This window comes from Trichechus manatus, unplaced genomic scaffold (assembly GCF_000243295.1).
Source record: "Trichechus manatus latirostris isolate Lorelei unplaced genomic scaffold, TriManLat1.0 scaffold00157, whole genome shotgun sequence".
Taxonomy (NCBI): Eukaryota; Metazoa; Chordata; class Mammalia; order Sirenia; family Trichechidae; genus Trichechus; species Trichechus manatus.
Window position 1 is genome coordinate 4,306,709 of NW_004444093.1, and position 12,190 is coordinate 4,318,898.

The 12,190-nt window shown below is 49.8% G+C and overlaps 1 protein-coding gene across 1 annotated transcript; it reads left to right on the forward strand.

The window, feature by feature from the left end:
• Nucleotides 1-504: 504 nt before the first annotated feature.
• Nucleotides 505-11,560, forward strand: LOC101349231 (leukemia inhibitory factor-like). The gene is made up of 3 exons (XM_004386215.2): nucleotides 505-625; nucleotides 10,017-10,186; nucleotides 11,147-11,560. Exons 1-3 carry the CDS (start codon nucleotides 505-507, stop codon nucleotides 11,558-11,560), a joined length of 705 nt encoding a protein of 234 aa, XP_004386272.2.
• Nucleotides 11,561-12,190: the final 630 nt, after the last annotated feature.

Genomic DNA, 12,190 nt, shown 5'->3' on the forward strand with positions numbered 1-12,190 from the left:
GCCCTTACTCCCCACTGACTGGCCCATTGCCTGGAATTCCACCATTAGCCACTCATTCGCCTTAGGGCACTGAAGGCCCCGATTAAACTGTGGATGTGTCATCTAGCAGTGTGTCCTTTAAGCTGGTGGCAGTTAATTGACCAGATTAGTCCTGCAGAAAACTGGTCCAGAAGAAAAGATTAGAACCAGGCAGCTCCTATGTGGAAGAGGGGATATGGGGCAGGGGTTGGATGTTGCTGAGTGTTCTAGGGGACGAGAGGAACATGGTGTGGTTTGGCCACTGCCATACCACCACCCTCAACCACCAGCTCCCAGCCAGACGGGCCTGGGCTGGGTCTCCTACCTCTGAGGACACACAGGTCAGGCAGCTTAGAGGGGGCTGAGCCCAGGCTGTCCTTTGTGGCTGGGAGCAAGCATCTGGCCCATTTTTCCAAGAGTAACCCAGTCAACCAAAGGGTCTGAGCTGCATTCTGCAGGAAATTCACAAAGCGTAGTCACCTCCGGATGCAAGGCATCCCCGAGCCTGTCCACTGGCGTAAGGCCTGCCAGGCCAGCTGTGAACACATGGACAGGACACTCCTCCTGGGCATGGGCACAGGAAAACAAGAGGTAACAGCTGGCCGTGGTCAGGTTGGGCCCTTGCACCCTTTGCCCGCTCTGCCCCCTCCTCTTACCCCATTCCTCAGCCCAACCCCCACTAGGATGACAATCCTGCTGCCCACAGTCACTCCTGTCCAGATAGAGGTGAGATGAAACTTGCTGCTCTCAGGGGTCTTGTACAAAGGGGTTTAGGAGAAACGCTGCCTCTTGGCCAGAGCTGAAGTGTTCCCACCCTAAGCAGCCCTGGGAGCCCCTAGAAGGCAACACATGCGGAAACTGAGGCTCTGCCTGCTCTGTCAGGTCTCTGCTCAATGCCACTCCTTAGAGAGGCCCCCCAGCTTTCCAGCCCCTGTCTTGTCACAGCACCCTCTCTATTTGTTCAGGGGCATTTCATCACCAGCTGACACCTCTTTTGTATATGTGGACTCCTTTATCTTTTATCCAACTTGAATTTCAGCCCCGTGAGAGTAGGATCAATACCTAGTGGCACCTAGCACATAAAAACCAGTTGCCCTCAAGTTAACTCCAACTTATTGCAACCTCATGTGTGTCATAGTAGAACTGTGCTCCATAGGATTTTCAATGACTGATTTTTCAGAAGTAGGTCACCAAGTCTTTCTTCTGAGGCACCTCTGAGGGGACTCCAACCTCCAATATTTCAGTTGGTAGCCGAGTACATTAACTGTTTGCACAAGCCAGGGACTCCATCTAGCACATAGTAGGTGTTTAATAAATATTTCTTGAACAAATGATGTAAGAACTGAGGTCAAGGGAGTGGGGTGGAAAGGACTTGCCCAAGACCACTTGAAGTCGGCAAAGGGCCAACTCTAGAATCCAGCTCCCTGTCCCCTGGGCCTGTGCACTTTCCACTTTCTTCCAGGCTATGTCCCAAGGATGGTGAGAGGGCCCCCCCTTTTCTTCACTTATCTCCTCTATCCACCTCCCCAAAAAAGGGGCTGTTACTCCATGGGTTCAGACACACTCCCCACCACCCTCAGGGAATTATTTTCAGACCACCTTGTGATAAGCAGAGCATAGACTAGGGGTCAGTACACTTTTTCTGTAAAGGTCCCGATACTGTTTTAAGCTTTGCAGGTCATATAGTCTCTGTCGCAACTACTCAACTCTGTTGTAGCACAAAAAGCAGCCATAGACAACATGTAAATAATGGGTATGGATGTATTCCAATAAAGTTTTATTTATAAAAACAGGTGGTGGGCTGAATTTAGCAAAGAAAAATACAGGGCATCCAGTTAAATTTGAATTTCAGCATCCTGTGTTTTATCTGGCAACCCTAGACCAGTGGGGTTGGGGAGAACTCTGGGAGTTGGAGTGAACCTTGAATCAAGCAGGAAAGAGAACAACTGTCCAAGAAGTCTACCACATGGTTGACCTGGGTTGGACACCCTGCATCTATTATCTCATATCATCTTTCCAGCAGCCCTGTGAGGTGAGACGTGGGGTCCCCACTTCACAAATGAGGAAATGGGGACTCAGGAAAAGAAATAATGAGTCCAGGTTCCCATAGCTGGTCAGGGACAGAGCCAGGTCCAAACCCAAGGCAGTCGGCTCTAAAGTCCATGGTCTGTCTTACACCAATCTTGGTTTACAGTGTAAAAACCGAAGGTCAGAGATGGGAAGTGAGAAGTCCAGGGCACACAGTGATGAGGAAGCCTGCCTGGGACTAGAACGAAAGGCCTCCTGGCTCCCATCCCCAAGCTTTCCCTGGAGACAAACAAGATCAGAACCCAATGAGCTAGATGGCCAGTTTCTGGAAGACTGGATCTTGTCTCGGCGTCCCCATAGCCTGGGAGCCAATTAGGGGTTGGGTGATGATGAATTAATCAATGGATTTATTTTGGTCAGAATTTCTCAACCCTGACACTATTGACATTTTGGACAGAATAATTCTTAGTGGCAGAAGGGTTGTCCTGTGCATTGTAGAACGTTGAGTAGCATCCCTGGCCTCTGCCCAATGCCAGTAGCATCCCCTGTCTCAGTCGTAACAACCAAAAATTTCTCCAGGCATTGCCAAATGTCCCCTGGGAGGCACAATTACCCTTAGTTGAGAAGGACTGATCTTGACTAACGCAGAGGTTTGAAATTCCTTGAGGAACTAACTGGGAACTCCCACTTGTCACCCCTCCAGAGGCCATAAACCAAGTTCCCAAGCCTTTGGCAAAAACATTCTGGGATCAGGAACTATTGGGAAGCCCTGAAGAGCAGAAAAAGGGGTTCGTGTTGGTCAAGCTGTGGTAAAAATTCTTTCGAGCAGAGAATAAACGCCAGCGATGCAGCTCTGTTCTGTAGGCAGCAAATGAGGCTTGAAGCCAGAGGTTCCAGAACCTGTCTGTGCACCGAATCCCCCAGAGCTGTCAAAGGCTGCTTCTGGGGCCTCTCCTCATGGACCAAAGCAGACTCTGGAGGGTGGTCCTGGAATTGTCTTTTCAAAGAGCCGCCCATCCCAGCCCCATAATTCTCTTTCAGCCAGCCCAGCTCAGTTCTTCCAACAGGTGTTTGAGGGCAGCTCCTGAAGGTCCCTCTGAGGAATGAAGCGGAGGAATTGGGGCCCAAGGCTGGAGCAGGAGAACTTTTGGCCAGGGAACAGGGATGCGTGATTCCTGCAACATGGGTGGCTGACTTCTTTGTGTCAGGCTGGTCTGGTGGAGACAATGACCTCACCTGCTTGGAGGAGCCCGTGGAGGCTGCTGGGCTCTGGGGTCAGGGAGGGGTCCTGAGGTCCAGACAGAGTGGAGCTTGGGGGCTGAGAACACCTCCCTCTGGCCTGGCTGTGGCTCAGTAGAGGAAGCCTATGATCTGGCTGGGAGCAGAGGAATAGACCTCCCCCTGTGACTGGCACCTGCTCAGCAGCATCTTCCCAGCCAAGGTGGGAAAGGGAGAGGGGCTGACCAGGGGCGGACCTCACACTTGGCTCCCCTCATCCAGTGCCTCCCTCAGGGGTTCACTGCTTCTGGGAAGCAGAAACTACTGGGGATCGCTGAGGGGAGGGGAGGCAACTCTGGCCTTCCTGTAGGAAGCAGAGAATGCAGCAGGCTGAACTGAGTGGGGGATACAGCCAGAGTCAGGGCTGGGTGTGGGGAGACAGAGGGGCCACTTTGCACCGGGGTACCTCCTCTGCTGCCTACAGGACAGTTGAGTTTCCCTGAGGAAGGTCACCATGGTGGGAGCTTGTGAGGGTTCTAAAAGTAAATTAAGATCAGAGCAGATATTCCAGCAGAGCCAGGGGAGGCAGGTGGGGTGTGAGTATTCAGATGAGACCCAGCACACTAAACCATATGTTTACTGTGTGCCAAGCATTCTCTCATCAAGTTTCTCAATGGCCATATGAGGTTCATGTGACAAATGAAGAAACTGAGGCACAGAAAGTTAAGAAAATTGCCTAAGCTCCTACAGCTGGAAAGTGCAGAGCCAGGATCCATACCTAGACGTGTGGAAGCCCTGGCCCTGTGCATAGGGTGCTGCACTGCGGTGCTTTGCAGACTCAGATGAACAGGAATCCCAAGGACAGCACTGAAATGCAGATCCCAGTTCAGCAGTGAGGAGTGACAGCTCCCAGGGGTGTGGATAAGGCCAGCTGAGGAGGTTGAGCTGTGCAGGGCTGGCTACATGATTTGCAGGATCTTGTACATAATGAAGGTTCCTGTGTGACACAAAAGGTTTGTTCTTGACTACTAATCTAAAGATTGGAGATTCAAACATACCCAGTGGTGCTGCAAAAAAAAGCCAAGTGATCTCCTTCTGTAAAGAAGGTTACAGAGAAGAAAACTCTATGGAACATTTTTACTCTGTCACACATGGGGTCACCATGAGTCAGAATCAATTCAACTTGACAGCAACAGGTTTGTTTTGTTTTTGGTTTTTTGTTTGTTTGTTTTGCTGCAAAATGAGACCTTGGATTGTACAGATGGTTAACATACTAGGCTGCTAACTGAAAGGTTGGAGGTTCAGTCCCCCCAGAGGCACCTCAGAAGAAAGGCCTACAGATCTACTTCTGCAAAACCAGCCACTGAAATCTCTATGGAACACAGTTCTATTCTGGCACACATAGAGTCGCCATGAGTTGGAGTTGACTGAATGGCAACTGGTTTCAACTGGTGCAAAATAAAATGCAAGCCCCTTATCCAAAAACAATTCAGAATTTCAAGATGGCAATAGCAGAGCATTAAACCAAGCATGGGGCCCTTCTGAGTGGGGGTCCATGAAGTCAGGCATGAAGCTTGGAACTAGATTGAGGTCCATAGGAAGGCGGTGGCCTTAACCTTTCAGCAATTTGAGCAGGGCTTCTGAAAGCTTCTGGAATTAGAAGGAGATTTAGTCAGATTGGAAGGGGATGAGGTCAAGGCAGGGAGACAGTCTAGAGGCTGTTGCACTAGTCCAAGAGAGAAGTAATAACAGCCTGGGGCAGGGACACAAAGGGGAGGGGATGGCTTCGGGCCGTGTGGAGGCTTATTTGGACACACCTGATACAAGTGACAGATAATAGTGTCCTAGGGCCACCTAACAAATGACCACAAACTGGTTGGCTTAAAACAACAAAGATTTATCTTCTCACAGTTCTAGAGGCTAGAAGTCTGAAATCAAGGGGTCAGTAAGGACACACTCCCTCTGAAGGCTCCAGAAGAGAATCCATCCCTTGCCTCTTCCACCTTCTGGTGGCTCCAGGCACTCCTTAGCTGTGGCCACATCACTCCAATCTCTGCCTGTCTTCACATGGCCTTCTCTTCTCCCCACGCCTCTCCTCTGGATGTCTCTTATAAGGACAGTTGTCATTACATTTAGGGCTCAATGGATAATCTAGGGAGATCTCATCTTGAGATCATTAACTTAACTACATCTGCAAAGACTCTTTTTTCAAAATAGGGTCACATTCACAGGTTCTGGGTGCTATATTTTGGGGGGCCACCATTCATCCCACTACAGTGGGCGATGCATGTGATGCCCCTTCCTAGGATGGGATGAGAAGAGTAAGCCAAGGAGGACAAGAGTCCCGTACCCACGGCTACCACTGGGGCCCCACACACAGCACCCTTGTCTGCAGAGAACAGTCCTTCTGGGGTGCTGGGAGGGCTGCCCCCCACCTGCGGGGGTGAAGGGTGGGGATATGGTAAGCAGGACCAAGGAGAAAGCCAGATGACAGATAGAGACTTTCCCAGCGTTGATTCATTGACGATTTGGGCAGGACCTGGACCAAGCCTCTTGGAATGACAAAAATGCCTCCCACACACTTTCCTCTTGGCCGGTGGTTTGGTTCTTAGCCTGCAGAGAAGGCCCATTTTCTCCATTAACCCCTGCTTGCCTTCTATCCCATCATGTCTGCAGCTGCCCCTCTGCACCTCGCCCACTCCTCCCCCAAGACACCTTCTCTTCACCCCCATCATTGAGGCTTAGATGGAGTGGGCAGGCCTTGACCACGTCTTCATAATTGAAATATTTGGCCAGTTAAGCGAGGGTTGAGCAGGTAATGCTACTCCAACTCAAAGGGATGGATGTAGGGTGGTCAGGCTGGGTCCTCCAGTAAGGCAATAGGCAGCCTGGGAAGTTTTATCGACCCCAAAGCCAAAAACCAAAACCCGGTGCCGTCGAGTCAATTCCAACTCATAGCAACCCTTTTTAGGACAGAGTAAAACTGCCCCATAGAGTTTTCAAGGCTATAATCTTTACAGAAGCAGAATGTAACATCTTTACCCTAGCTGACTGCCACATCTTTCTTCCGCAGAGCAGCTGATAGGTTTGAACCCACGATGATCTTTCAGTTAGCAGCCAAGCACTTAACCACTGTGCAAGCAGGGCTCTGCTGATGCCAAAGCCAGTGGCCCAAAAATGTTTTCTACTTGGGCCCCAGACCAGTGGCCCTGGAGTGACCAGGCAGGCAAAGAGGCTCAAAGCCACCCTCCCCATGGCATCATCCCTCATGCGTTCCCTGGCTTTGGTCCAGCTCTCACAGAATCTTTCAGGAGGGAGGGAGTCATCTGATGTACATTTTGTAAGTATATTATATGTCAATAAAAAGGTTCTAAAACCTGCAGGCAACTCACACACAAAATGTTCATTGCAACACTATTCACAGTAGCCAAAAGGTAGGAACAACCTAAACGCCCATCAACAGATGAATGGATAAACAACAGTGGCATATACACACAATGGAATATTATTCAACCATAAAGAGAAATGAAGTTCTGATAAATGCTACAACATGGAAGAACTTTGAAAACATGCTGAGTAAAATAAATCAGTCACAAAAGGACAAATATTATTTGACCGCAGTTACATGAAATATGTAGAAATGGCAAAAGTATAGAGACCAAAGCTTATTAGTGGTTACTAGGAGTCGGAGGGAGAAAGAAAGGGGGCACTCAGTTTCTGTTAAGGGTGATGGAAAATTTTCCAACTGGATAGTGGTGATGGTTGCACAACATGATAATTAATGCCACTTAGTTGTGGATATAAAAAATGTTGAAATGGTAAATGGTTTGTTATATATACTTTTTATCACAATTAAAAAAAAAAAAAACGGGGGCACGGAGAAGCTTCTGAGGCATATTGAGCCCCTGCGCCACCCCAGGACTCAACAGTCTCCCCTTGGATTGAGGTAAAGCCCCAGTTACTGCTGGATCACCTTGGCCCCTTGCAGAATCCCCTTCATTGGGCTGCACTTGACAGTGGGCACCAGTTTTTGCTAAGACCACCACAGGGCCAGCCCAGAATCCTGAATGGAAGATGCCACCTTGGGTGGGACATCAACCATTCCTCACTCCTCACACTTCCCCACCCAGGAGTCTCAAAAGAAATTCCCTTTAAATCTCAGGCTCAGGGAGGGCTTTGCTTCCACTAAGATATAGGAAAGCCTCTTCCTTTCTGATCATAAGAATCACATAACAGCTCATATTTCCCTTTTTTCTTTTACTGCCGGGAGTCTCAGAGCCAACTTTGAAGCTTGGCCACAGTAATTCTGTGCCCCTTGCAAGCTGAAGCATTTATTTTCTTTATTTCTATCGTCTTGGTTTTATCAGTCTGCTTATATCTTCTCTGATCTGATTCTCCTTATGTATTTCATCCGTATTTTTTATTGTGTGCATTCTGTTGTATGAGCCTTACGCGCTGTTTAGAAAAAAATAGGGCTATAAATAAGGAAATAAATACATCTTGTTTCCATTATGACATGAATATTCATTTCTGAAAATGTGGTTATTTAGTGTAATAAATGAATTCCCTTTCATCATAAAATCAGTTGCCATCCAGTTGATTCTGACTCATGGCAACCCCATGTGTGTCAGAGTAGAACTGTGCTCCACAGGGTTTTTCATAGCTGATTTTTCAGAAGTAGATCACTAGGCTGTTCTTCTGAGGTACTTCTGGGTGGACTCAAACCTCCAGCATTTCTGTTAACAGCCAAACACTTTGACTATTTGTACCACCCAGGGACTTGGCCCCACCCTCAAACGTGCTAAATGGGAGTCTGCCTTTTAGAAGGGTTTCAGGGGTCCCTGTGCACACTGAAGTCAGAGAAATGCCATCCTGAAGTCACTCCATCTCTCACTCCTCACCAGTTTAACACTTTGCCCAAATGCAAATCACCACAGCAGCACCAGCAGCTGCTCCAGAGGCGAGAGGCCTCAGTGCAGGACCAGGAGCCCAACTCCTACCTCTTTCTGACTCCTTGTCCCCAGACTCAGCTCCAGTGAATCCCGAACCAAGTACAGCCACACCTAGCCATCCTCAGCATCCCCTCCACTCATCTAATACGAGGTTGAAAATCTGCAAAAAAACAAATAACACCTATACAAGGAAACTAGAGGAATCAAAACAAATACCAAGGCCAGAAAGGGAGGGAATGACAGATCCCAACTGCTGGCCAGCGGGGAGGAAGGGGTGCCCAGCACTCTGGCCCTGGGTTCTTGCCCTCGCCCATGTCTAGGTAATTTTCTGGTCCCCAAGAAGAGGGCAAGAGTTCTGTTCTTTGCCCTCCCTTGGGACAGAGAGAACAAAGGACTGGGAATCGGTGACTGGGTCACCCTCCAAACAGGAGGCAACAACACTCAGTCAGTGGGAGGAAGGGATACTGCCCCAGTGCCCGAGTCCTCGCCCTGGCTCTGCCTCATCCCGTCCTGTGACCATGAGTAGCTGACTCTCTCAGGTGAGCTCAGCTCTTTCATTTGCCAAATTTCGAGAGGAAAAAGAATGAACACTTGTCTAGCTCCTTCACAAGGTTTCTGGAAGGATGCCATGAGCAGGGAGACAGGAATGCTCCCAGAAGTGGGACCCAGGCTGCCCACCACAGGGGAGATGGACAAAGCCAAGTGAATCTCAGGCACCCGCATCCTCTTGCAGGGAAAAGGGCCACTTTCTCTCTCTGTGCATGCGGCATTCTGACAGCTCTGATCCACGGTCACAGGCCAAGCTGATGCGAGGCTAAGAGATCATTCGGAGATGAGGCTCATGGTCACTCATCTTCATGCTCTTTCAGTCATGTGTCCACTCACCTGGTCAAGTCTGGTAAAGGCCTCCCAAGTGCCAGGCTTTGTGACCAAGAAGCTCAGGGTTCGTGGTAGAAGAAAGAGAACCTTCCAGGTCACCTCTGCCATAAATTGAAAGACTATGCAGAAGGGGAGTCCTGGGTGGTACAAACAGTTAATATGCTTGCCTGCTAACTGTAAGGTTAGAGGTTTGAAACCACCCAGAAGCTCTTCAAAAGAGAGTCCTGGTGATTTACGTTTGAAAAATCTGCCATTGATAATACTATGGAGAACAGTTCTGCTCTGATACACATGGGTCACCATGAGTCAGAATTCACTCAATGGCAACCAACAACAACAAAAACAAATGTAGGGATGTTGGCCACATTTGGGGAAAGACAGAGATGAAGGATATGGGTAATTGGGGGGGGGGGTGTGGGCAATTGGCCTGGGAAGCCAGAATCAGGTGGCAGGTTTAGGAGGGTGAAGAGGGTCAGTGAAGGATTCCCCCCACCTCTGTAGTCCCAGCAGTAGCCTAGATTGAGAGATTTGGGTTGCTCTAGGCAGGTGTACCTGAAGCAATGCTTAGGAATCTGAGCCATCTGGGGAGATGGGTAGATAGGTACCTCCTATTCCAACAGGATGGGGAGTGGTACCCTCAAGTCAGAAGGCTGGGAGGCCAGGGAGCTTTTGCCCTCTTGAGGGAAAGAAATGGACAATTGGGTGTCACCCTAGATCCAGGTTCCTATTGGTAGGAACAGCTCGTGTCCTGGAGAGAGATATAAGCATGTGGAGAGAACCAGGGGTAGCAAGATAGAGTAGAGGGAGACAGAGATGGTGGCAGTAGAGCTGTAGGTGGAGATGCACTGCATCCAGTGTGACCTGAGCCTCCAGCTGCTGTACCCACCGTCCTGATCATGGCACCTTTCTGCTGGTTCCCAGGAATCCTGTCACTGCTGCTTGTTCTGCATTGGGAACATGGGACACGGAGCCCTCCTCCTGACAAGGTCACCTGCACAACAGACCGCCCATATTCCAGCAATTTCATGACCCAGATCAAGAACCAGCTGGAACAGCTCAACAGCAGTGCCAATGACCTCCTTGTTCTTTATGTAAGATATCCCTTCCCACCTCAGGGTACTGAGGAAGGAGGGTGTGGGCCTGGGGTGGCAAGAGTGGGCAGAATTCCTGCAGGTATCAGTAGAGGTTGCACTGACCTGGGATGGGGGCGGGGACGGTGCTAACTATAGAGGGGAACTTTGAAGCTAGAAGGAAAGAAGGGGGCTGGTTAAACCACACCCAGATTTTCCCCTACCCAACCCCCAGCCTAGACTGAAATGGACTTCTCAGGGTTAGGTCATTCCAGAGCTGGAGTCAGAAACTGCGGGGCCTGGCACTTCAGGTATTAAGATTCCTCCACCACGTGAAGCAAGAGTCAGATGGAGATATACAAAGGAGGGAAAAGGGAGTTGTTCAGAGAGGTGCTGTTGAGCGAGACAGTGGGTGGTGGGTGTCTGGGTGCAGAGAGATGACCAGATGGGTGAAAGGGCAAATATGTGTGGCACAACTCTGAAGGTGAGGTACGTGGGTTTTCTTTCTTTCCCCATATGATCATGATAATTACAGAAAAAAAAATTGCAGTCAGTTTGATTCTATGGCACCGCATGTGTGTCTGAATAGAACTATACTCCATAGGTTTTGCAATGGCTGATTTTTTGCAAATAGATCACCATATCCTTCTTCTGAGGCACTTCTGGGTGATCTCAAACCTCCAAACATTCAATTAGCACCTTAGGGCATTAACCATTTGCACCATCCAGGGACTTCTAATACTAAGTAACAATAACAATCCTTGCATGGTAGAGGCCTTGATTTTTTACCAATTGCATTCACACTCAGATGTCCATTTGCCTTTTATGATGATCTTGAGATGTCTACAGGGTGACGATATGGGTCTAGATGCCTTAGATGAAGAAACTGAGGCCCGAGAGCTTGCTTCAAGGATGGGTGGCAGGGCTGCAACATGGATCCCTGCCTCCTCGCTCACCTCCCCTCTGCCCTCTGTTCCTCAGTACACAGCCCAGGGCGAGCTGTTCCCCAGTGAAGTGGACAAGCTGTGCAGCAGCCACGACTTGACAAACTTCCCACTCTTCCACGCTGACAGCACAGAGAAGGACAAGCTGTTAGAGCTGTACCGCATCATCGCCTACTTTAACACCCTCCTGGGCAACATCATGGAGGACCAGAAGACCCTCAACCCCAATGACCAGAACCTCCACAGCAAGCTGAGCTCCACGGCAGACACCATTTGGAGGCTTCTCAGCAACGTGCTCTACCACCTGTGCAATGAGTACAATGTGGGCCACGTGGACACGTCCTTTGGCCCCAACATCTCAGGCAAGGATGTCTTCCACAAGAAGAAGCTGAGCTGTCATCTCCTGTTTAAGTACAAGCAGGTCATTGATGAGTTGGCCCAGGCCTTCTAGGCACAGGATCTTGAGTGTGCTGTGGATCAAGGGATCTTGGGAGTGGGATCTAGAGGTGGGGGGCTCTCACAGTGTGGCAAGGGGTCATCACTAAGACCAAGTGGGGCTGCTGGCAGAACTTGAGGGTTCCCTACCTGTCCACTCTACTGAGTGGTGAGCTGGGAGGTAGCTGAACAAGGTCAAAACTTCCACAGGCAGGGCCTCAACACTGTGCCAACTAGAAAGTGATGCCCCTTCCTATGGAAAACTGTAGCCAGGCACCATGGTGTCAGGCTGGCATGTAGCTTGTGAGCTGGACTTCTGCCCACACCTGATCCTCTGGCATGGCTTTAGACCTTGAGCAAACAAGTCGTCTCTGGTGGCCCCCACCACAGGGCAAGAGAGAAGTTCAGGGGCCCTGGAAGTGTCCTGACCCAGCACTCTCCTGCCAAAGATGTTCCCACACAATGGGAAGCTCCTTGGGTGTCCCAAACAACACTGAGGACACAAGGACCTGGCTGAGGAGGCTTCAAGAATCTGGGGCTGTGTGGGAAACCACTGCCCCTGCTCTGGAGAGGGTGACCTGCAACCCCTGGACTCAGACCAGGAAGCTGTGGTCTGTTCCTGCTCCATCTCCCCATGCCCCCAACT